At 38.0% G+C, this 27,267-nt stretch overlaps 1 protein-coding gene across 5 annotated transcripts in view; it reads right to left on the bottom strand.

The window, feature by feature from the left end:
• depdc5 (DEP domain containing 5, GATOR1 subcomplex subunit) overlaps positions 1-27,267 on the bottom strand; it is a 47,758-nt gene that overhangs the window by 19,274 nt on the left and 1,217 nt on the right. For 4 of the 5 annotated variants that reach the window (XM_055228720.1, XM_033982199.2, XM_055228722.1 and 1 more), the window contains exons 3-31: positions 27,070-27,157; positions 26,405-26,451; positions 25,641-25,726; positions 25,003-25,086; positions 24,232-24,281; positions 24,044-24,113; positions 23,398-23,476; positions 23,156-23,217; positions 22,483-22,552; positions 21,721-21,793; positions 21,187-21,290; positions 20,540-20,614; positions 19,400-19,534; positions 17,513-17,574; positions 17,371-17,444; positions 15,428-15,497; positions 15,303-15,339; positions 15,108-15,228; positions 14,125-14,333; positions 12,136-12,336; positions 11,351-11,480; positions 10,911-10,999; positions 9,816-9,872; positions 6,981-7,164; positions 5,553-5,713; positions 3,397-3,517; positions 2,855-3,022; positions 1,116-1,338; positions 160-284 (exon numbers count right to left, since the gene is read on the bottom strand). In XM_055228720.1, coding sequence (XP_055084695.1) covers positions 160-284; positions 1,116-1,338; positions 2,855-3,022; positions 3,397-3,517; positions 5,553-5,713; positions 6,981-7,164; positions 9,816-9,872; positions 10,911-10,999; positions 11,351-11,480; positions 12,136-12,336; positions 14,125-14,333; positions 15,108-15,228; positions 15,303-15,339; positions 15,428-15,497; positions 17,371-17,444; positions 17,513-17,574; positions 19,400-19,534; positions 20,540-20,614; positions 21,187-21,290; positions 21,721-21,793; positions 22,483-22,552; positions 23,156-23,217; positions 23,398-23,476; positions 24,044-24,113; positions 24,232-24,281; positions 25,003-25,086; positions 25,641-25,726; positions 26,405-26,451; positions 27,070-27,157 — 3,055 coding nt within the window. The remainder of the gene's footprint in view (positions 1-159; positions 285-1,115; positions 1,339-2,854; positions 3,023-3,396; positions 3,518-5,552; positions 5,714-6,980; positions 7,165-9,815; positions 9,873-10,910; positions 11,000-11,350; positions 11,481-12,135; positions 12,337-14,124; positions 14,334-15,107; positions 15,229-15,302; positions 15,340-15,427; positions 15,498-17,370; positions 17,445-17,512; positions 17,575-19,399; positions 19,535-20,539; positions 20,615-21,186; positions 21,291-21,720; positions 21,794-22,482; positions 22,553-23,155; positions 23,218-23,397; positions 23,477-24,043; positions 24,114-24,231; positions 24,282-25,002; positions 25,087-25,640; positions 25,727-26,404; positions 26,452-27,069; positions 27,158-27,267) is intronic. The other variant, XM_055228721.1, reaches the window with a different exon arrangement.

Genomic DNA, 27,267 nt, shown 5'->3' with positions numbered 1-27,267 from the left:
ATCACACTGGATTTCTTTATGTGCAGAACCATGAATCTGATCATTCAGGCTCTAGACTGTTCTGTAAGGACCTCAGATTCTTACTATTCACTATAAACCAGATATTCTGTGTCCTTAATGAAGATGTATTTGCTTGTGCTTTCAGTCCAGGTGACTCACTTCTGGTTCTGCTCCATCTCCAGCAGGGCGGATAAGGCCGAGGTACCCTTCTTGCCCTGGGGTGGACCCACAGGCTCGGGGGGGTAGGAGGGCAGGGGGGCAGTCACCTTCATCGGGGTCCCCTTCTGTGGAACAAGAACAAACACAGCTCTAATCTCTTCTAATCTCTACAGTTTCAAATAGTTGTTTTCCATGCATTGTACCACCTTAACTATAAACCTCTTCAAAAGCTGATGTAGTTAAATTGCATATTCAAAGACCATCTAAATGTTATGAGGTTTATGTATTTACATCCTGCTATAAACTAAGGCCCCAAACAGATTTTTACATAGATCCACCTGAGACAGTAATATTTATTCTTACTACAATAACCGCCATAATAATGTACTGATGTCAATAGAAGACATCAGTACATTACTATTTTATTATCATTGGCCTTTAAGTGGAACTAAACACTAAGTCCACTTTTTACTCAACTGTGTATATTGTGTTTTCATGCCATTATTTACAGTTTCTCATTATTTGTTAGATTTAAGTGTTTAGGCGCACTAAAGATGTAAGTTTATAATAATAATAATAATAATACATTTTATTTATAATGCACTCTTCATTACACAAAATCCCAGAGTGCTACAATAAAAGAACAAAGTTTGTGTTGCCTTCAGTGGCCACTCCAATTTCCAGTAGTTGGTGACATCACAAAAGAACTCCCTTATTACAGCCAGGGGTTCCTGATCACAAACCGGCTGCAGGGGCGGAGTTTGAAGTGTGAATACCTCACTCTCACCTTTAGCTCTCCAGACCCCACCCCTTCTCCCCCCTCTCTTCCCTCTAGTCCCCCAGGTACTCCCCAGTTTAGCAGCTTTATTAGAAATGTGGTTGTGGGCAGAGACTTAAAAAAAACCTTTCCTGCAATATCTTGAATGTCACATAGTAGTTTTGTGAGAGAGACTCACTCTGATGATCCTGTCTGAACGATGCCGTCGCCTGATGCGATTCAGTCCTTCCACAAAGCGAATGAATCCATCCAGTAAAGCACCCTCCCCACTGCCCCCGGCCCCCACACCCGGGCCCTCTCCGTACACGTCCCAGGGGCCCTCCAGGTCCCCCACGCGCCGAGCGCCTCCTGCTGGCAGCAGCAGGAACCGTGTCCTCCAGAACTTCAGTGAGTCTATCAGGCTAAAAGACACAACAGAATAACCGGGTTTGTTCAAACATAAAAAAATTAATTCAGGGTTTTTATTGGAATCAATAATGGACAATGTGTAAAAATGTAGCACTTTGTAAATGTACGTTTACTTTTTACCAATTCCATTGGTTGTAATTTAAGAGAAAGCCTCATACATTTATATGCAGATGTTGCTGTTTTATATGTAAGTGCTCCCTCTGCTGATCGGGTGATTTTAAAACTGCAGCAGGCATAAACATATGATCTTCAAAAAAATGTAATAAATACATAATTTAAGGAATGTGCAAGCTACAACTCTTTCAATGTACCATTTAGTGTATAAAGAGTTGCCACCAAGAAATATCTTGGGTTTAGGCTTGATGAAAATGTATCCTTTAAAATACATATCTCAAACATATGCAACAGTTTAAAATCAAAATAATAATTGTATTATAGAAACAAATCTTGCTTCCCACTGAATTATAGAAAATAAATTGTTCAAGCAATCTTTCTTTCTGTACTAGATTATGGAGATATAATCTATATGCAGACTTCAGGCTTTATTCTGAAACCTTTATAATCTTTATTTCATAACAGGTGGTGAGTTTAAACCCATCATTGTCCAAAATATGAAAAAGTAGGTTGGCCATCGCTGTCAGAAGTGATCAACACTGTATACATGTATTTATAAGGGACAACTTGATAGACTGCCTGTATATCTCACTTGTTGGTTGAACTTTTAACACAAGATCTCATGATTGTCTCCGTCTAAAAACTGGCCACACTAGAACTAAAATGAAGAAAAAAAGCTTTTGGTTATTTTGCTTCCCAAAAATGGAATCCATTTGAAGGACTTGAAAAATGAGCCACTGCAGCACTTTAATAATGTGGAGATAAACATTTATAATCAACCTGCTCCTGTTTTTAATGTTTTAAATGCACCTGAGCAGGTGTTTGTTTTCTTTTTGTTTGTGTTGTTCTGTGTTTGAACAGGGTGCTCATGAAAAACAGTCTGGCGCGCTCATTGGGCTCTCCCTGTACAAATACAGATAAATAAAAATAAATTAAGTATAATATAAATATATAAAATATAATATAAAACTATATAATATAATGTAATGTAAACTATATAATAAAAATATCATTACCAAATATAAATTATCAGATACACACAAAGTACGAAAAAGCACAGACTATTAAAAACAAGCGTACATTAATAAGATACTCCAGTGGGTAGTGGATGAAGCATCTTGCCCAAGGGCACAGTAACAAAACTTTGTCCGAGCAGGAGTCTATCTTCTAACCTTGAGGTTGGGGGGCCACTCAGTGATTAGAGTAATGGTTGAAAACAATGACTGTCCTGTATTAATTGAATATTTACCACATATTTTTTAATATATTAATGCTTTTGTACTTGTTTATTGTTGTAAGGAGACCTTGACTGTCTAGTAAGGCGCCTTATAAATAAAATGTATTATTATTATTATTAAAATATTTTGAATCAGTGATGTGAACGCTGGTATAGACCTGAAGTCCTCCGATCCGGCCGAGCAGATGTACTGGTCCAGGTAGTTCCACTTGTACTCCTCCAGCCTCTCATGACAAAACTCCACCCAACAGGGCACAAATTGGGCGTCTACATGTGGAGGGCACAGGCTGTAGCTGTAGGAGATCTGCGCTGTCTCATAAGGGTACCTACAAACACAAGGCCCACTTAGGAGCAGTTACCGAGATCTGAAGTAGGGAGCGCTGTGTAGGGTTGTCAAAAGTATTGAAACTTGACTCATTTGAGCAGTCATTGATACTTAAAAAAAGTCACATTCACAGGACAGAAATTAACCTTTCCTGAATATCTTCAGTATAAATATTTTCAAGTATAAGACACATGGACACTGAGGGATTACACACATATAACACACATGGGAATAGAACAGAACAAGTACAACATTTAATGTGGAACATCAAATTCTATTGTCTAAAGAGTCTTTTTATTATCATTGTGGTATCGTAATCGGTATTGAGTATCAGGCTAATTTTTGTCCTGTGACACTAGCGCTGTGGGAGCTCACTTGGGCAGGTAACGCGTCACTGTGATGATCTTGTCCTTGAGGCAGACTTTGTGAAATGTGCGGCCCATACTCAGCCAGTAAATGGTTTCCTCGTCCTCCATGCGACGCATCGATACCAGGCCTAGACAATGAAAGAAATGATCAGGTGAAAGCTCTGATAAGAACATTACTCTGCAAAAAGATTATATTGAACTATAGTTCAAATGACTTAACTTCAGAATATTAATCTGAATTTGAGCAATTTAAGTAAAATGAAATGAAAGAGAGAATTGCCTTACTCAAATGGTTTCAAATAAGTTTTGCACTAGAATAACAATAAACCATTTGGTAAATTGTAGGTTAATGTAGTAACTTAATTACAGATAGACCAATATATTTGGCTGACCTTAAATCTCCAATAGAGGCCAATATTTTATTTCAACCCACCAGCTGCCTAAAGAATCCACATAAAGTCTTATCTGAAAAGCTTCACTACGAAGAGAGCACTGCACAAAATGTGACTACACTGCTCTCTGATGCATTTTGTAGTAAAGCAGAGCTCATCTGCATCGGCAGTGAAAAAAAAACAGATTTTTCTATCTCTGAACTTGAACTGTTACCCTCGCCCACTTACTCATTTAAGCCATTTTGATATTGACATTACTTCTGGGATAGTCTCATGTGATTGATTGTTTGCATTCAGTTCTCCAACCTTTTCCTACTTTAGGCTTTTGTGTCACTCTTGAAAATGGACCATTACTGAGAGACAAGTGTCTGGGAGTTGGGTTAGGTCAGGCAGGTTGTTTCCCATGAGTCTTAATGAACAATGTGCCTGATTGGACAAAAAGAGGTGACCCTGTCTGTACTGTTATCACTACGTGTTGGATACACCGTGTATGTGAACGCAGATCAACAGCAAGCCAAACTCGGTTTTCACGAGCCAGGAAACTGAGCGTCTTGCTCCTTTAATACGGTCTTCAGGACAGCTTACAATTCATTACAATTGTGGTGTGAAAAGCTCGAGTGAAAAGCCATTGCTTTCGTAGATGTAGATAAGATTTTAAACACAAGATGAGCAGCTCTGGACATCAACAAGCAGGCTTATTTTAACACGTTTTTACCTAGCTGAGTTCTGTTGCTGTTACCCATAATGCATTGTGACCACTTCCTGAGGCCTTCAAAATAAAACACAAGTAACCCAAAACTAGTGTTTATAGTAATTATTTTTAACAAAATGGCTGTCTTAAGCATGAAATATTAACCAATGAATTATAATATACTAAATTATCAACATTACAAAATTATTATGAACTTTTTCTGAAAGTAACTTTACTGTGGGCAGAACACTGTCAGTAGTTTATTTATTAGTTGCAAAACTACAAAACGTTTTGGGGAATATATTACAGTCTCATTTAGCTGCGTTTACTGTGATGCAGGATGTAAAGACCATTTATCTTCACTAGAATAAATTAAAACCAGGTACAGGCTAGTGATGGGACTTATGGCTCCTTTCAAAGAGCTGTTAAAAAAACTGACCCATTTACTATTTATTTATATGACAGGAGCCAATGTGATAACTCATTTTATCTACAAACTAATCACAGACAGAAATAACCAAGGCTCAGATGTGTTTAAAATGGTTCAAACTGAAAGCGGGAGAGGCTTTACACTTTGGAATTATGAAACTAAATAAAATGCTGCACTACAATAATAATAATTTAAAAACTAACTGTTATTACAAAGCCAAACATGTATTTTGTGCACAACGCTCTCACTTGTGTTGCCTGCTTCTGTACTGATTCTTTGTGCAAATTAGAATGAAAAAGATTTGGTTCTTTAAAAAAAATTAGATCTGGTTCCAACTGTTCACATCAAGGAACTGGTCAAAAGAGCCAACTGGTTCACTAGTACAGGCACTTTACTATGCTGAATTTACGTAGTTGTAACTAAACTAGGCATTCCTTTCTGAAAGTAGAGTAAAAGCAAAAACTACAAAATCACTGGTTTGGTTTTGGCTTCCATCTGCCTCAAGGTGACTGTGGTTACAATAGCAGCTTACCACCAAGTGGAGTGAATGAGTAATGCAATGTAAGCGTCTTTGAATGTCCAAAAAAGCGCTATATCAATATAAAAGTAATAATACCCTGATGTATTATTATTATTCACTCAGACGTTACCTCTAGAATAGAGCGGGCTGCTGCCGAGGGGCGGGGCTGTGGCGGCCTGGGACTTCCTGTTGTTGGGCTGCACTATGATCTGATATCCCTGCATGAGCCTTTGACAAATGAACTCCTCAAATACCTGAGTCGCACTCATGGACGGTGCCTCGTCTTCACGCCTGACACAGGGAACACAACAGAGTTAAACCACGGCCTGAAGAAAGGGCAATGCTAATTTAAACATTTTCTTCTAATGTGTTAGAATGTTGTTCTCATCAAAAACATACCTGGAGTCATATGTTATTTCATCCATACATGTTAAACACACAAATCCTGAAGAAAACACTCTGTTCCACCAGGAACTGTGTTTTTAAACTCCACATACCTTCAGCAGAATCATTTGGATAATTTCACACCTCAAATTGCCAATCTCTACTAAAATAAAGGTAAAAGGAGACTTGAAAACTACCACTTCATGACATCACAAGGTGGAACAGAGCATTTTGAGCTTTGGAGATGTAAACAGACTAATAATAAAGTGTTACTCAAACATGTGTGAATGAAACAAAACAACTCCAGGTCTGTTTTTGAGAAGGGAACAGCATTAGAACATGGATAAAACCTCACAGTTAATTTTGGGTAATATAGGACCTTTAATCTAGTCTAGGTTTTTGTATTGTTTTTTTCAGATTTCACAAAACAAATTAACTGGGGTTTTTGGTCATTTTCACACATGCTATGTTTACTTTACTTTTGGGTCAACCCTGTCCCCATTCACCCCAAACACCATGAACCACGTGAGAGTCCATCAGCTGATCGCCACAGCATGACCAGTTGAAAGTTCGGACACACTTTTTCATTTGTGGTTTTTATTTCCATGATTATTTACATTGCAGATTCTCACTGAAGGCACTGAAACTATGACTGAACACATATGAAAGATAGCAAATAAAAATAAAGTCAAAATAATTCCAAAGCTTTTAAAGATTTATTTAAAAAAATAGCCATCCTTTGCTTTTGACACTCCTTCTGACAATTGGCTCGGCATGAGTTTTTTTTCTTTGCATACATCTTGCACCATGTATCTGATGTCTTCCGTACGTAAAATGAAGAAACTAGTAGTTTGAGAGAGCTTAGATTATCTGGAAAGATTGTCTGGAAAGTTAGTTTGAATAAATATTTTCTGTTCATTATTTTAGTGGAGGTCAGTGAGTGTGGTGACATCAGACTCAGACTTTGTTGCCATTGTCAGTGAACAAAATTCACAAACTAGGAACTTGCTTCACTGTTATGCTGCGACATCAAACAATGAAAAATGATATAAATATATAATATAGAATGTTGTGATGTCATATGAAAACCAGCAATACTGTGGAACATTAGTCAAAGGGCCTCTCTTTCAGGCCCAATAATACATTCCAGTGTGAAGGGTGTGAGACTGTGCACCTGTCGAGGTCGCTGTGGGGTAGTAGATCGTAGCAGCCCTCGGTGTAGTCGTTTTGCAGAGCCTGGCGCTCGGGGAAGTAGTCAGTGGTGAGAGGCAGGCAGGCGGGCGTGGTCAATGACTTCCAGTCCACTCCTACCGTGCAGCAGAAGCTAGGCACTATCGGAGGCGCAGACAGCACCAAGACTTCAACAGGCAGCGCAAACCCGCACACAAGCACATGTACACGGGGACGTACATGAGTGAGGGCAGGGGCAGGGAGGGAAACGACAGATGATGACGGAGGAGGAAGAGAAGAAAAAACAGAGTTACTTGTGCCGATTCGGGTGCAGCCTGGAGGGGCAGATTGACTGAACATGCAGATTGTGGCTCGGTGGCAGTCGACAGAAGTGAGGGGAGAGTGTGTGACCTGAAACAAGTGATTTCCTATGTGATTTTTGTCAAAGATTTAAGTAAGGATGCACCAATCCGATACTGGTATCGGATATCAGCCTCAAAATATCGGTTCAGCAGATATCTTGGTTGGAAATATAAATTGATGTAATAAGACTATTTACTGGTTGTAATTGGCCCAGAAAGTCTTATAATGTTTGAATTTTTATTCATATAACGTTGTTCTGTAGTTACTTGATGGATTAATAACAGCTACATAACATATTTGGATTTTACTTTAAAGAAAAAAAAAAAGTTATAATGCACTGGTATAGTATCAGAATCGGTATCGGAACTGAAAAAACTGGATCAGTGCATCCTTGGATTTAAGCAGAAAATACAACCATGCATAAAAAAGCGTGATTGCGTTTATATTACAGTGTACCAAAGGTAGGTTCTTATACATTCAAAGCTTCTGTGCCATTGGACATGCAGGGAGCAGACATGCCAGAGCAGAAAGTACAGTGAGGGAACAGTGAACTGCCGGGTAACCCATTTATAGAGTGGCATTAAAATAAGTGTTGGTTCTTAAAAGCTTTTCCTCTGTCCTCTGTCATTTAAAAAGAACAAAATACTGTAGGGAGGGATGAAATAGTAACCTATTTCGCAAGTGTCACAGCAAAAAGTGAGTTTACAGACATGCATTTTAAGTGCACAAATGTTTAAAAAAAAAGGCAAAAAAATTTTCAAATCATGCTTTTATGTATTAACAATACAAACACATGAGTATCCTGTGTATTTCTCTTTATACAGGAACAGTGATATTGAAAAAAAATCCAATCATATTTTTCCAATCCATCTGACATGTGCTAGAATGTGCCGGTAAACATCTGTTTAGGTCAAAAGGACAAACCACAAAAGTGCAGGTATGTGCTTATTGACCTTGTTTGAAGATCAGCTTCTGCTTATTTTTTATTACATAACATTTTATACCTCTTCAAAACTACTATTTCAGTATCATTTGCACCTTCCTCACCGTGAGAGTTGACACTTTGGCTTGCCCTGCACTGATTTGACTAAAATGGGTTACTGACAGTACTTGGAAATTGGATCTATACTCGAAATGATGATTAACCCAGATTAAAATAGTTGGGAGATTTAGGGGGATCAGCAGAGATAGGAGAAATATATAGTTTACAAATGGGAGAGAGAGAGAGAGAAAGGGAGTGAAAGAAGAAGGGAGGAGAGGGAAAGAGGGAGAGAGGGAGGGGCGTCCCAAACCAAATGAACTTGACCTGCGACCTGCGAGAGAACACCCAATGGAGACACCTTCTGCCAACAGTAAATACCCTCATATGTCATAGGTACTGCTGGTTAAATCTCATCGGCTGTATCACCAATCATTCGGCTGTATGTCGGTCTCACCCAGGGACGATTGTTTATGAAGGACGAGGTGTGGAAGATCATGTGTTTAATAGGATTTAGAATTTTAAATACTGCTTTGAATTTTTTAACTCTGAAAAAACATGAATTATTTTCATTCTGAATTTCAATATCTGATTTTTTAAGTATACAGTTTCAATGTGTTCAAAATTCAAAATAAAATAAAACTTATTCAGCACAAATATTTTCAAGCCCTAAAAATTCAACAGTCAAAATTCAGAGTGTAAAAAATCTGCAGCAAAGATCCAAGATGCCACAGCATAAACTGTCGCTCAGGTGTGACTGAGGAGGACAGAGGCCGTTTCCTGTTGTTTTACAGTTAAGAAATCAGCGAGATGGCTTACTCTGACCAATTGGAATGGTTCCTTAGAGCATTTCCCGGTTGTTAGTTACATCAACTTCCTTAGAAGGGATTGTTTATGCCATAGCATTTTGGATCTTTCCTGCAAAATCTTTCACTGTGAATTCTGACTGTTGAATTTGATGGCTTGAAAATATATGTACAGAATATTTAAAAAGCTAATTTTTTCATTTGAATTTTAAAACTAATTGAAAATGGCAAAAGACGAAATGAAATCTGTCAACTCGACAAATCGTTGTAGGAGTAAAGACGTTTGGCTGCTCATCCAAGATTCTTAGTTCAAGCCAGATTACTGCTGAACACTGCCTTATATCTGCCTGAAGGGAGGGCCTTCAGCCTTAATGACCCTATTAAACCTTTAACAACCCTGCTATTGTTCTCTTTGTTTTGGGTCTGAGGATGGAGTTATAGATCGGTGAGAGACTATGACTCAGGCCCCCATTCCTGTTCGAGGAAAGACTGTCTTTCCTAACAAAAATAGCTTTAGGATCAGACCTGGACGACTGAGGGATTACACAGGCATCTAAGTGAAAATGTGTACTTTCATCAACTGAAATTCAGAATAAAAATAATTCAAACTTGTTTTTCAAGTTAATAAATTCAAATAGAAATTCAACATCAAATCTGATTAAACTAAGTATCTTCCATAAGGAGGACTCACTGGGATCACTGCCGCTCAGCGAGAAGTCTTCAAAAGACCCACGATTGGTCAAGGATCCTGTGGACAGATTGAAAGAAATAGAGTCAGCGATGCACAACACTACGGGATACAGATTGGCATAGAGGAAAACACTTTTGTTAATTCAATGAAAATACAACCTTTGGTTGATTTTGTTTCTTTTGTTTTCCAAAACAAACAAAACAAAGAGAACAACAGAGTTAGGAAGGATGCCAATAGGTGTGAAATCACTCATTAGGGGCTTGAATGATTATGCTAAGTAAGACTCAGGCACAGTGCACACTTAGCACAATGGACCTAGCCTACAAACAGAAACACTAAACAAAAGGTGTGTTTCAGTGTAGTTAGCTCCTTCCTTCAGGTAGGCAGTGTCCAGCACTAATATGACCAGAACTAAAGAAGCGGCTTGATGAGCAGCAAAACATCTTAACTCTAAAACGTTTTGTCCAGTTGAAAAGATTTTATTTTTCTTTTGCTAAGGATCAGATCTGGAGACTGAGGGATTACACAGATATTTGTTTGACAGATGTTAAAATGCAACAAGAAAAATTAATGCTTTGTTTAACCCGACAAATGAGTTTGAACTGCCCGTTAGCGAGCATTCCCTCATAAACTGACTGTATCCATCCCATTTATAGAAAGCAATGCTCCAAAATCAACATTTAACCTGTATCCAAATATTTAAAAGGAACTGTATGTCGTATGTACTCATGTTTTTTACCAGTGGATGGCAGATGAAGCCTGTCCCCCCTCCAATCACCTGTGCACATTTTCAGACAGAAGTAACGTTTATAGCATCCAGGTGTGGTATGTGAGAATAAGGGTCGAGTTGCCCAATATAATTACAGATGGTAGCCTTAATAGTAGTATTATATTGGCAGTATTATAATGTAATGTGATCTTACAGCAGGATGTTAAAATAGTAGCATGGACCATTTTAAGCCACTTAAATGTATAGTCCTAAAATTCTGAAATAATTCACTAGAAATTGCATCTTGCTACATTACTAAAATCCATGCAAGTTTCAAACATTTTACTCAAACTGATAACAATGTCCATCTTGTGTTGAGAGCTCACCACTCGCATGACTCCCTGGACTTCCACTAAAGTCCTCCACGACTCCTCCCATGTACAGGCTACTGTCTCCATAACGCTGTGTGGATCTCCTGAAATACAAACTTAAGCTTGTCAGGAATACACTACCAGTCAAAAGTTTGGACACATCCTTTAATCATGTTTTTTTTTTTCTTGATTTTTAGTACTTTCTACATTTTAGATACATATAGAAGACATCAGATATATGAATTAAGATATATGGAATTATGTAGTAATGGAAAAAGGTAAATAAATCTACCTTTTTTTATATTTTATAGTCAAATCCTCACAGTATCCACACTTTGCTTTGTCAAAAAATATTAACTTATTTTATACTACACAATTTCATATTCTAGTTTCACATATTTGCTTGCTAAACTTTTGTCTCGTAGTGTATATAAAAGAATACTGTGCTGTCTGACCTGCCTGTGGCCTCATGATAGGCCAGCTCCAGCAGCTCCGCCGACGTGTGGGCGGAGTCTCGCTCCTCCTGAAGCTCCGCCATGTTCTGCCTGGTCTGGTGGTGGATCTGGATGGCTTCACCAGATGGACCTGAGCGACAACATCAGGGCTTAAACTTAAAGAGGGGGGATTTTTATTCTATTAACTAATACATGAAATATTTAGATCACCATGTTATATTTTATTGCTTTGAAAATACTATATTTGTTGAAAACAATGCATTAACACGTTTAAGTTTCACTTTCATTTGTGACGCTCTGAGTCTCCCCTCCCTTTGCTCTTCGCCATTCAAGTCCCTCCCCCTTCAGAGCACTGTGACAATCTGCTGCATCCCACTAATGAAACTACTGCACATCACACCTGACATCAGGTTTGTCAAGTTTCTGTGTACAGTTTTGTATAATGTTTTTGGAGGATTGTTCTGTGGGAGCATAGGTGATGTAGTCTTGTGGGCGCAGCCTTGTATACAATGTTACAGCGAACGATAAGGAGAGTCCAAATAGGGGCTGGGAGAGATTGTTAAATTACTAAAGCATTCATGGATAACATGTAAAAGCACTTTAGGCATGTTTTTGATGAGGGAACAACATTATAACGTGGTGGAAAGCTTTAAAAAACAACATTCTTTCAGTTCAGTTAGTTGTAGAAAAGGAGAGTGGAGTGTGGACTAGGATCACAATATTTTCCAATGAAGCTGTTTACTTTATCCATCTATCAGATTAGTGTTTAAAAAGCAGTGTCTGACCGACGGGGAAGGTGTGCATCCAGCGGCGCCGGTTGGAGGTGAGCTTCATGGGCATGCGGGACGGGGTGAAGGGGTTGATGAGTGCCCTCTGAGGGGTGTATCCTCCAGGGCGGATGTGCAGAGTGGACTCAGCACTGCCCACTGTGAAGCGGCCCGGAGCACTGTTGTCCCGCTGAGAGTCTAACATCTTCTCCACCAAGTCTGCAAACATGAGGCAGTTGAACATTAGAATTCACAAAGGTCTATGGACAAATGAATGCATACATAGCATTTAACAGTTCTGATACTTAATACAAAAAGGCACAAACTAAACACTACACATGTTTATTTGCCTTTAATCACCCAAGGTATGACTTTTAAACAAAACAAGTTATTTTACCCTCCTTCTGGGGCAGGATCAATATTTAAAATTGACTGAAATAAATGCTTGCCTTGCCACAATTATAAAAGTATTATTACTTTTATCATTGGAAATGTCATTCACACAAAAACAATGTATAATGTTTGTATACAGTTAAGAGAGTAGCTGAGGCAGAGACAATGTAATAGTACAATAGTACAGCTACTTTGATCGATATCGAAACACCTCTAAAATGGAATATACAATTTCACTCAAAAGTGTATATTCCCTTGTTTGGACTATTACACTGCACATTTCCATCTAGTCTATTTTAAATATGTTTAACTACAGATAATATATTCAGCATTTCAATTGTGCATAGCACCTTTAATTAAGACCTTCACAAACAAGGTCTAAAGTGAATGTCTATCATTAGTTTCTATGCCTATAACCTTTAATCAGGGGTAATGAGAAGAATATTTTGAAAATGTATTTAGTTACAGAATACTGAATAGCTACATTAAAATGTATTTTCTAATGTATTCTAATGAATGGGCCAATCACAGTATTGTAGTTTGAATAATTAGAATATGTTTACACAGAGTTGCATTATATTATAGTGTAAAGGCACAACATTGTTATACATTTCCTATCACTGACTACAGAAGGACAAATCTCACCTGCCTCACCACAAGAGAGCTGTTTTCTATGTTTCTCACTGATTCTTTGCAGTTTGAACCTAAATTGTGTGATCAAGTCCTGCCATGTATTCCTTTGATTTTAGAAAATAAACTGTGTTCTGAATAGCACCAAATGAAAGAGTAAATACACTGGAATATAGTTACGGTAAATTTTGGACTGAGCGCACCTGAATATAAATTTTAAAAGAAAATCTATTTTGTACATATATAAGCCGCACCTGAATATAAGCCACAGGTTTTCATGTTGTAACATGAGATATTTACACAGAAAGACGGTTCACTGAGGTTTTTTGTGTTTTAATTTAAGACACACTTTTTTTAAAATTGTGCCTGAAAATCAGCACCAACACACCATCAACATGGGATGAACATACCTGCATGTTTAGAAAATAAAACAGCACCAACACAGGTCATCTGCTTTTATTTCCTCTGAAAGCTTTTTACATTGACTAAGTTCTTCCCGTTGCCACCTCCAACGTCGCACCATCGATTCATTAATGTCAAGCTCACTTGCAGTGGCTCTATTTCCTTCTTTGATGGTCAAACTTAATTGCAGTGGCTCCATTTCCTTCTTTAATGGACAGATCCATTGCTTTTATCTTAAAAGCTGTGTCATTTGCATTTCTTTGTGTGTTTTACCATGATGACGTTATGTACATGATGCACAAAATGACAGTTCAAAATCAAAATTAGTGTATCGTTCCCCACGTCTGTTTCACTTTTGCATTTACTGGTAGAGAGTGCACCCCGGTGGCCGTTAGCCAGTAAAACTCTATAAATTAGCCGTACTGTTGTATAGGCCACAGGGTTCAAAGTGTGGGGAAAAAGTAGCGGCTTATAGTCAGAAATGTACAGTACTCTAAATAAGTATTTTGAATATGTATGCTTCCCAACACTGCTAGTCAGACAACAGAGCAGAAAAGCCCTCCCCCCTATCCTTGTGCTCACCTCTGGTGCTGGTGTATCCCAGGGAGCTGCTGACCTCATACTGTCCCTGGACTCGGGGGATGAGCAGCATGTTGGACACAGGGCCTAGGCTGTCGTCTGAAGCCAGGCTTCGCTGCTCTTCCGTGGGCCGAACCGGAGGGGATGACCCCATTCCCGTGCCCACATCCACCCAGCTCTTCCTCACACTTGCCTCTCTGTCCCGACCCATCCTGAAACAACAACAGTCTAGTGTTTTTAGGCAGGGGCACAGTCCAGCCAACCAATGGTTGCGGGATCGATTTCCACTTGGACTACGTTCTGTCGTTGTTGTTTAAGTTCACAATGTATGTTTTATTTTTATACTTTATTGTGTCACACAATATTTCACAAGCACATCATTCTTTGGGAGATTACACGTTTAGACAAAATATTTATGTTTTTTCTCCACACCCCTGTACTAAATAAACCACTTAATACTGCAAAAAAGTATAACCAACAAAAATGTACATAAGCTGTGACTAAAATAGTATTTTACCACAACCGAGTATGGTGTCAAAGAATGCACTGTAACGCACTTTGTCTTGAAAGGTGCTATATACATTACATAACTAATGAGTAGTAAATAAATAATTTGTAAAGGCTGACAAAGAGTAACTGTAATTTTTGCTGTTTTTAAAATATACAGATTAGAGAGTGACCGATAAGGGGTTTTCAGGGCGGATGCCAGTGCTGATTGTTTATAATCCAAAGCAACCAATGGGCAATAAACTCAGCTGATACTTTTGGGCTGATATGTAGGGCAGATTTAGATTATTTTGCCAAAATTATGTAATTTAAATTTACTACAAACTCACCCACTGCTCTTTTTTTAATCACAACCCTATAAGAGCTGTGTAGTCATGTTTTGTGCAGTTATCTCTTCTCACTAAAGTGTTAAATAAAGCATTTTTTCTATTCTTTAGGAATCAGGACAGCCAAAACTTGTTTGTATTGGGTTTTCTGACCTGAAATGAGTGGGCCGCTGGACACGTGATGGGCCAGGAAGTCGAAACACCTGAGCGTCGTAGGCATCATAATCGACCTGAATAGGCAGACTGTTCTCTGGCTCTTTGTGAACACACAGAGCTGCAAACACACACATACACTATAAAGGCACTCCTACTTTAAACCATACCAAAATGTCAACTACTGTAACTCACTATGCTCCTTGTGAGTCTTCGTTTTGTCTGCATGAAGCTGAGTAACAGAATTGATATTATTTAGTTTCTTCATGTATATGGGACATTTCCACACTGCTCATTATCATGGTTATTAGGCTACTTACTTTGCGTGCTGCCAGTTTGATGCGAGGAGTGAAGGAGCTGCAGGAGCTTTGGCTTTTGGACGTGTAAAAACTGCAGATAGAAGGGATATTATTATCTCATCTCTTATTGATTGTTGCTATTCCTTGTGTTAGGATTTCCATGTTTAAATTTAAGTGCATATGATAGGATTTATTAAATTTTTTACATTTTCCTAGTTTGGTGGGATAGCCAGTACCCAGATACCAGTGCCATTACTGAAATATAAATAACAGCTAAACAACAGATTTGGATCAGTTTTGTCTTATGTTAATTTTGTTTTTAGGAAATAAATGCTGTTTTCAGTCTCTGCACTGGTATAGGTTGCTATCGGTAGATACTTAAAGACATATTGTGCTTGTGTCTGCTATATATTTATAATCTATGATACCTGTTATCATTTAACATTTTAAGTTACAGCCCCTCTTATGGATAGGTGCACATCACAGTAGTGAGCAGCCAATTTTTTTTCATTTGTACCAAAATCACTACATGACGTTGCGTCCCAATTACTAAAAAATACCTTTTTTTCTCACTGTTTGACTATTTTCTAAATGCCTGAATAATGAGAGAAGGATTTTTTAGACAATTTCTCATGACTCAAAGTCAGAAATTTGCATACAGTAAGATTACTGATTCAACGATTTGGAAAATCCAGATGATGATGTCATGTCTTTGGAAGATTCTGATTGATTTATTGACAACATTTGAGTTAATTAGAAACACTCCTGTGGATGTACTTGAAGCACACCTGAATCACACTGCTTCTTTGTGTAACTTCATGGGAAACTCAAAAGAAATCAGACCAGATATCAGGAAGAGAACTGTGGACTTTCACAAGTCTGGTTCATCCTTGGTGCAAGTTCCAGATCCCTCAAGGTGCCACGTTCATTTGTTCAAACAATTATATACAAGTATAAACACCATGGGAATGTCCAGCCATCACACCGCTCAGGAAGGAGACAGGTTCTGTGTCCCAGAGATGGACGTACTTTGGTCTGAAATGTGCAGGTCAGCCCAAGAACAAAAGCAAAAGAAGATGCTGCTGAAGCTGGTAAGAGTGTGTCATTATCCACAGTGAAACAAGGACTGTACCAACATGGACTGAAAGGACACTGCAGGAAGAAGACATTATTCCAAAAGAAACAAAAAAAGACAGATTACAGTTTGCAAATGCACACAGGGACAAAGAGCTTCATTTTTGGAGACATTTCCTGTGGTCTGATGAAACTAAAACTGTTGAACTGTTTGGCCATAATGAGCATCGTTACATTTGAAGGAAAAGGAGGGAGGCTAGCAAGCCTAAGAACACCATCCCAACTGTGAAATATGGAGGTGGCAGCATCATGTTGTGGGGTTGTTTTGCTGCAGGAGGGACTGGTGCACTTCACAAAATAGATGGCATCATCAGGAAAGAACATTATGTGAAAATACTGAAGCTACATCTCAAAACATCAGCCAGGAAGTTAAAGCTTGTGCACGAATGGATCTTCCAAATGGACAATGACCCGAAGCATACTGCTAAACTGGTGACAAAGAGGCTTAAGGATAACAAAGTCCATGTTTTGGAGCAGCCATCACAAAGCCCTGATCTTAATAGTATTGAAAATTTATGAGCAGACCTGAAAAGGCCTGTGTGAGCAAGGCAGCCTCCAAACGTGTCTCAGTTACAACAGTTTTGTCTGGAAAATGGGCCAAAATTCAAATAGTTTTTCAATAGTTTCAAACAGTTTTTAAAGCAATGGAATCATATGTAAGTAAACTTTTGACTTTAAAGAAAGTATTGAAAAATTTTCTAAAGAATTTCTTCTCTCATTATTCTGGCAATTAGCAAATAGAAATAATATTCTAGGGAAAACTAGATAACATTATTAGCAAAATTGTAAATGTAACTATGTAAATGGCATTATTGCTACAGATGTCTTGCCTGTGGTTGATCCAGTGTGGCAGGTTGTAGTCGTCTCCCACTCGAGAATCTCCTGGAGTCAGTCTGTTGTGCAGCTACAAAACACAGTGATATTAGATTCAGCACATGTGAGCCTAAAATGAAAGTAAAGCAGGAGTGTTACCTTAAACAGAGGCACAGCGTGAAGGGGCTGCTCTCCCATACAGACCAAGTCCACGCCAATACCTGCAAGGGCCATTTCATGAAAATTCTTATTTAAAACACTATTGACTATGACTACTGATACTTTGCAGTGACATCACGCTGGGGAGGGGTAGGGGTCTGCATGTATGTCTATGGGGAAATGTTCAGTAGTTACCATGATGGCACAATGCACACAGTGTCTGAAAACTAAAGAAAAAATACAAAATGATTTTGAACAACACATTTTCAGGACTTTATTGGAGAGGAGGATTCAGGAGGAGCAGTGAGGTTTTTGACCCCATGGTGGAACACTGGACCAGCTCTATAATCTCCATTGGGTCCTCCAGATGTGTTCCCAGTGCGTGTTGAACTCCACCAGGGCTGCCCTTTGCTCACTGTTCTGTTCATTGTATTTATGGACAGAATTTTTATGCGCAACCAGGGGAGGGGTTCCGGTTCGGGAACCACAGGATCTCATCTCTTCTGTTTACAGATGATGTCTTGATGGCTTTACCGAGCCAGACCTGCAGTAGGCACTGGAGCGGTTTGCTGCTAAGTGGCTGAGGTTGCTCAGGCATTTGTTTAGGATGCCTCTTGGACATCTCCCTAGGGAGATGGTCTGGGCATGTCCCACTGAGAGGAGGCTCTGGGGAAGATCCAGGATATGCTGGAGGGATTATGTCTGTCAGCTGGCCTGGAAACACCTTGAGATCCTCCCGGAAGAGATGGAGGAAGTGTATGTGTGGAGAGGGAAGTCCGGGACTCACTGCTGAACTTGCTGCCTTCACGACCCGGTCCCGGATAAAGCGGACGAAAATGGATGGATGGAATGTGATGAATACGAGCATTCATGGTCCTGTTCAGGTGTTTGAGTTTCAACAAATAAGATGAGAATGAAAAACTGTTGGCTAATGCTAGCTAGCTTGTGACTATAATGTTATTTGACTTGTTCAACAGCACAAATCAGTTGTAGTTCAGTTCAAGTCAGTGCTTTCTGGTCAGACTGTGTTAAAACAAAGTTCAGATGAAAGTCTAATTTGAGTAATAGAGCTTTAGACATAGCAGTGCCTCTAATTAGTTGATATAGCTGCAAACCATCAATTAGAAGAAAAATAACCATTATAAAAGACTTAAAAGGTGCACTATGTAACCTTGTGTTTGCAGTCTGCTCCATGCCTGCCTCCTTGATGATGATTCTGATTCACCCAGAGTATGACAATGGATTTGGAATATTCACATTTTTAAAGGTCGTGTATTACTCAAAATTGATTTCTGTGAGGTTTAAACATGTTCTAATGTTGTTCCCTCCTCAAAAACAGACCTTGAGTTGTGTTTTTTTTCATTCACACACGTTTGGGTAACACTTTATTATTAGGCTGTCTACATCTCCAAATCTCAAAATGCTCTGTTTCACCTTGTGATGTCATGAAGTGGTAATTTTCAAGTTAACAGCTCCTTTTACCTTTATTTCAGTAGAGATCAGCAATGCTAGGGCTGAAATTATCCAAATGATTCTAGTGAAGGTGTATGGAGTTTAAAAACACAGTGGAGCACAGTTCCACCCTGTGTTAAACATGTGTGAATGAAACAAAACACCAGGTCTGTTTGTGATGAGGAAAAACATTAGAACAGAGAACAGAGAAGGCATATGGGCCCTTTAAAGTGCATACCATGACAGGTTAGACAACATGATGTGATGAAGTAAAAAGTGTAGCAGTGAGGAAAGCATTTTACATTTAAGTGTAACATTGTTATACTATTGAGAGAGAACAAGTGCACAAGGCCTAAAACCCTAATTTACAAAATGTAGCATAAGCAGTATAAGTATAATTTTGAAGTTAGATGTGTTTGTGGAGTAAGATGTTACCGTTATCAATCATCCTTTGTTTGGTGAGGATCATGAGCAGGCGATCCACTTCAAACACTCCCACACCAGGAGTGATCACCACTGACATCTGTCCAGTCCGGTCAAAGTTACGGTTGATGTAGTGCTTGTCAAATACTGCATAACAAACAGGCCAGTGTTAGTTACACACTACAGAAATGGGTGACCAATTGCTAAATACATGTTTTTTAATCAAATATGCATCAGGATTAGGAGCGCATGTTTTGTCTGTGTAATCCCTCAGTTGTCCACATATGATACATAGTACAAGTAAAATGTAAAATATGTAAGCTGTCCAGTTGACTAGGCAATCACAATAAAAACAAATCAAATCATAAATAGTCATCTAATAGTCACAGCTAAACAGAACTGTTTGGAGCCTGGATTTAAACATTGCCAAAGTAGAGGCCTGTCTCACATCTTCAAGCAGACTGTTACAGGTTTCAGCTGAAGAAAACCGAAAGGCTGATTCACCATATTTAGTCCCGGTTTAGTCCCGGTTTAGTCCCGGTTTAGTCCCGGTTTAGTCCCGGTTTAGTCCCGGTTTAGTCCCGGTTTAGTCCCCTTTTAGTCCCCTTTTAGTCCCCTTTTAGTCCCCTTTTAGTCCCGGTTTAGTCCCGGTTTAGTCCCGGTTTAGTCCCCTTTTTGTCCCGTGCTTGTCCATGGAGAGACTTGTACACAGGCAGAGCTGCTTTAAAGTCTATTCTCTGAACCACACAAGCCAGTGCAGCGACCTGAGCACAGAACTTATCTGTTCGTACTTCCTGGTTGTTGTCAAGACTCAAGCAGCAGTATCAGTGATTAAGCACTTGAAGTTGTTTAGGACAAATTAGCATTGGTACGCGCCTGCCAATCTCCATGGATCTTACTGCTTTTCTGAAATTTCCCGCAGAATGACTTTAAACTTCTCTGTCTTGCATTAATTCAATTACAGGTTTTTATTGCTGAAAAATACCTTAAAATTGTGCATTCTTACTGCGAGCAAGTTAGTGTCTCAACAAATTTGACCTGTAACTTGACCTGTTGCTTGTCCTGGACTTGCATGTCTCCATACTGTGGAAAAGTGTAAAATGCTAACAAACAAACAAACCAGACAACTCTAGCAGACAGGACAGAACTAACCATTAAAGGAGAGGTTGATGGCCTCCAGGTAGTTTCCTTGAACAGCCGTGGAGTTATAACCAACAGGAAACCCATCTGGAAAAAATGTAAATGTCACTGTTTCAAAATGTACTATACATATACTACCTCACACAGGTTTGGACCCACATTCTCATTCATTGTTTTTTTCTTTACGCTTACTACTTTCTACATTTTATATACACAAGATGACAGCAAATATGTGATGCGAGACAAAAATGGAATTATGTAGTAACAAAAAATGTTAAATAACTCAAATAAATATTTATTCTATTCAAATTCCACCCTTTTCTTTGCTGACAGTGCTACAAAACCTTGTATTTCTGTCAGTAAGCTTCATGAAGTCGCCCAAAATGATTTTCACTTCACAGCTGAGCCTCAGGGTTCTATGGGTGCAAATCAGTAATCAAAGCAAAGGAAGAAATTTTTAACAATCTAAAACCTAAAACAAGTTATTTTGAGTTTATTTTTTGTTTGCTACATTCCACATGTGCCATTCACAGTTTTGGTCCCTTCAGTTACATCTTCAATGGAAATAATTATGGAAATGCAGAAGAAACATGAATGAAAAAGCATGCCCAAACTTTTCACTGCTCATGTATATTCTGTTATTACACATTTTCTCTGACCTGCTTCTTTGAGTCGCACTAACACTGGATACTGGATGAATAACTTCTTGATGGTGATCAGCAGTGAGGTCCACTCGTCACGTCTCTCGTTCTGAGCCACAACTCTGGAAAACGTTCAAACATTAAAGTGGTACCAAAGGGGGAGGAGGAGGGGGGTCTAGAGGATTAAAGGGGAGAGTGAGGGGGGAGGAGAGGCGGGGCCTAGTGGTACAAGGAGCATTGTGATTGGTCTAACAGGTATCCATAGTTAAAACTCCGCCCCTCTACGTAAGATTGCCCTGCAATTAGGGCAGTCTTATATGATGTCACCAACTACTGGAAATTGCAAAGGCCACTGAAGGCAGCACACACTTGGATTGAGGCGTTTTTGACCAAAAAGCTGCAAATTTACCTTGTTTGCACTAAAGTTGCCAAAAAAATCTTAGAACAGTAGATAATACTTAAAACCATACACGCAGTTTAGTAGAGAAAAAAGTGGATTTAGTTTTTAGTTCCACATTTGTACATGATAGATCAGTTTCTGGTTGCAGTTACCTGTAGAAATCTTCACAGAATCGCCCTTCATGATCCTGGCGAATTGATTCTCTCAGTGCCTCAGGAAATTCCTCTAGAGAAATAAAACACACTGATAAATTTACAGTATAGATATTTACTGTTTACTTCAAACTATGATGCAACTGATACTATGCAGCTGATGTCGTCAACATTCTCCCGGGGGGTGTGAAGCAAACTAGAGGCTGCAAAGCATCAATAGGAAGTCACAATGTAACATTTTAGAAGGATAAATTAATTATTATTAATAAATTCACAGTTTTTGGAAAAAAATAGCCAAACTTCTTATATTAATCTTATACCCTCAAGTCTTTTTAACAGTTGTGTCTTTGGGGTTACATAATGACATCATATATTTTTTTTATTATTTGCTTTTGACAGAGAAGACATTGAAGTTTGTGCCAGTTTTTGTTTCATTTGGGCCCAATAATTACAGAGATATTAACCATAAACCAGTTCAACAGATCTGCAACCTGACAATTACACAGAAAATTCCGACACAAAAGTCTGACCTGTCTTCAGCTCAGTTTGGAACTAGAATGTTCTAATCTCAAGTGAGATTATTAAATAGGTTGCACATATATATGTATGAACTGTGTTCAAATGACAGGATTTAAAATCCTGTTCTTATTTTTCTGATGCCAGTGACAATTCAAAAATGTTTCTTTTCACCATAATTGTGGTGCTAAAATTCTAAGTCTAAAAAGTTAAAAAAAAAAAAACAATTGTTGAAAATATACTCACCTATAGATTTGGCATTGTAGAAAGTCCTAGAGAAGAGGACTACAGTGACTTCATGACTGCAATTCTTTTCCTGTAAATATTCCATAAATATTAAAGAGGAGGTATTACACTTCTACAGGGTATTAACTGTAACACATAACATATTTAGATCATCATGTTTCCTTTTGTTTTGAAAATGCTATATTCACTGAAAACAATTAACATGTTCCTTAAGTTTCGTTTTCATTTTTTATTATCTGATTATCTAAGTCTCCCCTCCCTTTGCTCCCCACACTAAGTCACTCCCCCAACAAAGCTCTATCACATTACAATCGCCGTGCATTCCGCTAATGAAACTACATCACATCAGGTTTGTGAAGCTGTAGTGTACAGTTTTGTTATGCTTTTCTATATTTATGGAGAATTGTCATGTGGGAGCATGGGTGATGCTTGTGGGAGGAGCTTTGGATAGGACTGTACAGCTAACTGTAAAGAGGGTTTGAATAGGGCCCGGGACAGATCGCTAGATTTTTCAAAAATGCTTGGATGACATATAAAATCTCTTTAAGAATGCTTTTGATGAGGGAATAAAGTTATAACATGGCAGAAAGCAACAAAAAGTTAATTTTGCATAATATTCCCTCTTAAAAGAATCTTGATTTTTCAGTGTTTACATAGACAAGTAAATACACACCTTCCATTTGGCAAACAGGTCAGATAGGAAACCATTCACTGCCTTTTCAAAATAAAGGTCTCCTGAACAGAATAAAAACATAGAACAATACAAGGACAAATCCGAAAAGCAAACAAGATTGAAGGTCAAATTTTCCTGATAATGTGGTATTTTTGTATCAATACAATCTTGAAGCTTGATATTTGTTTTCGTATTGATTAGTATCTGATTTTTTGACACTTTGACACTTTTGACGACCCTACCATAGATGTCGAAATCCCACATCTCGCAGCTCATTTGGATAAAGATGTACACCATCGCTGATGTGGATCGGAACACCACCTGACACACACACAAACGAATTGTCATTTATTGATACTGTGCAGCTGATGTTATCAACAGTCACTGGGGGAGATTGAGCTAACAAGAGGCACTGCTTTGTCTGAAGCTCTGTTACTCATGGCAGACTTTACTTTGAGCATTATTGTAACAAATTCTGACCCTAAAGAAGTGATTTAGTTGGAACAACAACAGGTGAGCTGAGTTTTTTCTGCAAAACAAGTCCCTCTAAAATAACAACATAACAGTCACAATCTAGCTAGCCAACAGTTTTTCAGTAAGTCACTCTCACGTTTTATATTGAAAATCAAACTCCTAACTAAACGGGACCAAGAACGCTCATGAACTATTTTCAGTTTGTGTTATGTGCGGCTTACACAGCTCAAATCATTGCGTTACACTGTTGAAATGCACTAATATTTGTTGATTGATCCTTATTTATTACGTATGACTTTATCTTTGTACACTACTGTTGAGTCTTATATGTTATGGAAAAGTAATTAAACACATTATATTACTATGTCATGTTTCTCTTTCAGAAACTAATCAGCCAGTGTGACAGAGCCTTACTCTGGTGTCTTCACTGATGTATCCACAGGTGACTTTTTCACCTTTGACCCACAGCTCACTGGCCTGAGCTCTGGAACACAAAGATTCTAGGGTTATGAGGATCAAAGACTCAAAGGAAACTGTCATGTAATAAACATGTTTAAAAGAGTTAAACGAGTTATGTTGACTTTTTAAAAGTTCCATTGTACCTGATTCCTGCAAACTCCACTTTCTGGGTCACATATGCACAAGTGCTCACCTGAAAGAACAGAAATAAAAAGGCCCATTTTACGCCTCTCTAATGTTGTTTCCTCATCACAAACAGACCTGGAGTTTTGTTTTGTTTCATTCACGCATATTTAACACACAAACCCTGCATATTTAGGTTGAGTTCTTCTCTCAAACTAAAAACACTGTTCCACCTTGTGATGTCATCATGTGGTAATACAGGAAGTGCTCCACTGTTTTTAAACTTCACACATCTTCACTAGAATCATTTGGATAATTTCAACCCTGTAATTGCAAATCTCTACTGAACTAAAGGTAAAAGGAGCTGTTAACTTGAAAATTACCACTTCATGACATCACAAGGTGGAACAGAGCATTTAGAGCTTTGGAGATGTAGACACATTAATAATAAAGTGTTACTCAGACGTGTGTGAATGAAACAAAATACAACTCTGGGGAAGTCTCTGAGGAGCCTTTGAGGCTTAAAGCTCAGAGGAGTCAATTTTGTGTACTATAGGAGATTTAAATACAAAAATAAAAAGACATCAAATATTAGTGGGTTAATTCATGGGTTCAAACAGAAGATATAAGAAGATATATATATATATATATATATATATATATATATATATATATATATATATATATATATATATATATATATATATATATATATATTATTTCATGCAATGTTGCTTAAAACCATTGTCTTAAAAAAACAGATTTGGGTTTTGAATTTGATGAAGTCTCACCAGACTCTTCTTGAGCCTCCACATGTCTCCTCGACCAATGTACTGGTCTTTAAAGGTCAGCTCAACCAGGTCCAAAGTCACATCCTAAAGGGAAAAATCAAACATGTTATTTTTTTTATTAGTGTTGTCACAATATTACAACACCGAAAAGCTCAGGAAATAGTTGCCTGGTCTTGTCTCCTGAAAGTCTGGAGCCATGGTTTTGGCTTCAGCAAGTTTGGCTTTTTTAAAATGGGTTTTACAGGAATCCAAGTCTAGATGCAGGTTTTCCTACAGGTTTTCCTTTTCATACAGAAACTCTTCGATCCTGGCACTTGGGTTTGGTTGCTCGATCGAGTTTCTTGATTTTGACTCCCCCGACTTTGGTACTACTTTGGTACTACTTTCTTTTACATTATATTATAATCCAGACCATACCATAATTATACCATGTGTGTTATATGTATGTAATCCCTCAGTGTCCAGGAGGTTCATAGTGCTCCATGGGTGTATACTAGTCTATGTGTCTTATACTTGTGAAACATAGAGAGAGACATTAGCATAAAGATATTCGAGAAAGGTTCATTTCTGTCCTGTGAATGGGACTTTCTATGTGAGTATCTAGTTTCAATACTAGTTTTAGCATTGATAGTAGACACCTTTGGGTCAATGATATTGACTATGACGTCCTGGTAGGCTCGCAGTTTGAAGACTTGAGCTACAGTCTGGTCCACACTGATGGTCTCTGAGAAAAACACATTGGACAGGTACATATCATTTTCACATCAAAGTGAAATCAAAGTGCACATTTTAAACATGTCCAGCAGGATTAACATTTAAGAGAAAACGAATCAACTAAACTAAACTATTGAACTAATCCTGCTAAAATACATGGTTAGTAAGTTGTATAAATAACAGGGATATTTGAGACTGGATATTTGTTCCCCTAAATCATTTCAACCTTTGACATACTCTTTTCTATGAGACAGCGCCCTCTGCCTGTCAGATCCTCACAGTCTTTAACACAGTTTAAGACTAGACTGACATCCCACTTCTTCACCATGGCATTTAATACTAGCTAGACAGGATATTGTTGTGTTAATTGTTCTTTTTCTATGTATTGTGTAATCTGTATATCTCTTTTTTGTTGACTTTTATGTAAAGCACTTTGTTCACTTGAAGTTATTTTTTAAAGTGATATATATATATATAAACTTGAATTGAATTCGAAATTTGCTTTTTTTGACCAATATGTAATTTCATATCATTCAGTCTAACACAATGCAAATTTATTTAGGCATCATTTTTTCTAGTAATCACCAATCAACTTTATTTGTAAGGTGCATTTTAGCAACACAAAGTCTCCAAAATGCTGTACAATGTCAAAAAGATGGTGGTCTGTGAGTAAACTGAAATCACTTACCTTTCTGAAGATCTTCTTTCAGGCTTTTAACCTGTAGCAGGAGAGGGCTGAAAAATGTCAACAAAACAAAGAGAGAAGTTTTAAGAATAAGTAATGTTTTATTTGGAGAGGTGGATAGAAGAGCCAAAAACTGTGCACAAGTAAGAGTAATGTGACTTCAAAATAATAGTACTCAAGTAGAAGTACAAAGTAATGGTCCAAGAAATTACTCAAGTAAGAGTAAAAAATAGTTGGGAAAAGTACTGCTCAAGTAAGAATAACTTAAAGAGTAACTGTCTGATTTATAATTTGAAGTTAATATAATTTGAAGGATATTAAATACATTAAATAATGCACAAAATCTGCTATTTTCAAAAATAGACACAAAGAGGAGAACAACTACATTATATCTGAATGAGCACTGCAAGAAACACAAAAAATAAGATAATATTCAACATCAAAGGTTACTTGTCGACTTCCTCACAGTGGGAAGAGGAACCAAAACTTTTACTCAAAAAAGAGTACTGTTTAATAAATACTTAAATAAAAATATTCCTCAAGTAGGAGTAAAAGTACGCTACTAGAAATGTACATCAAAATTTACAATTTCTTTAAAAAGTTACTCAGGTAAAAGAAACTGAGTACAACCCACTTGTGCATATTAGTATGCAGAGCAAGCGTCTCACCTGTACTCATCGGTGGGATGTGCGATCTCGATGAGGTCCCCCAGACGCACCTGAGGGAAGACCTTTGGGTTTACCACCAATTCATCATCTGTAAGAAATCAAACAGTCAGATATTGCTGCTAATTACACTACCAGTTAAAAGTTTGGACACAGCTTCATTCATTCAATGTTTTTTTTTCTTTATTTTTAGCACTTTCT

This window comes from Periophthalmus magnuspinnatus, chromosome 17 (assembly GCF_009829125.3).
Source record: "Periophthalmus magnuspinnatus isolate fPerMag1 chromosome 17, fPerMag1.2.pri, whole genome shotgun sequence".
Taxonomy (NCBI): Eukaryota; Metazoa; Chordata; class Actinopteri; order Gobiiformes; family Gobiidae; genus Periophthalmus; species Periophthalmus magnuspinnatus.
Note: the sequence above shows the minus strand (reverse complement) of the source record. Positions and strands in the feature narration are given on the sequence as shown.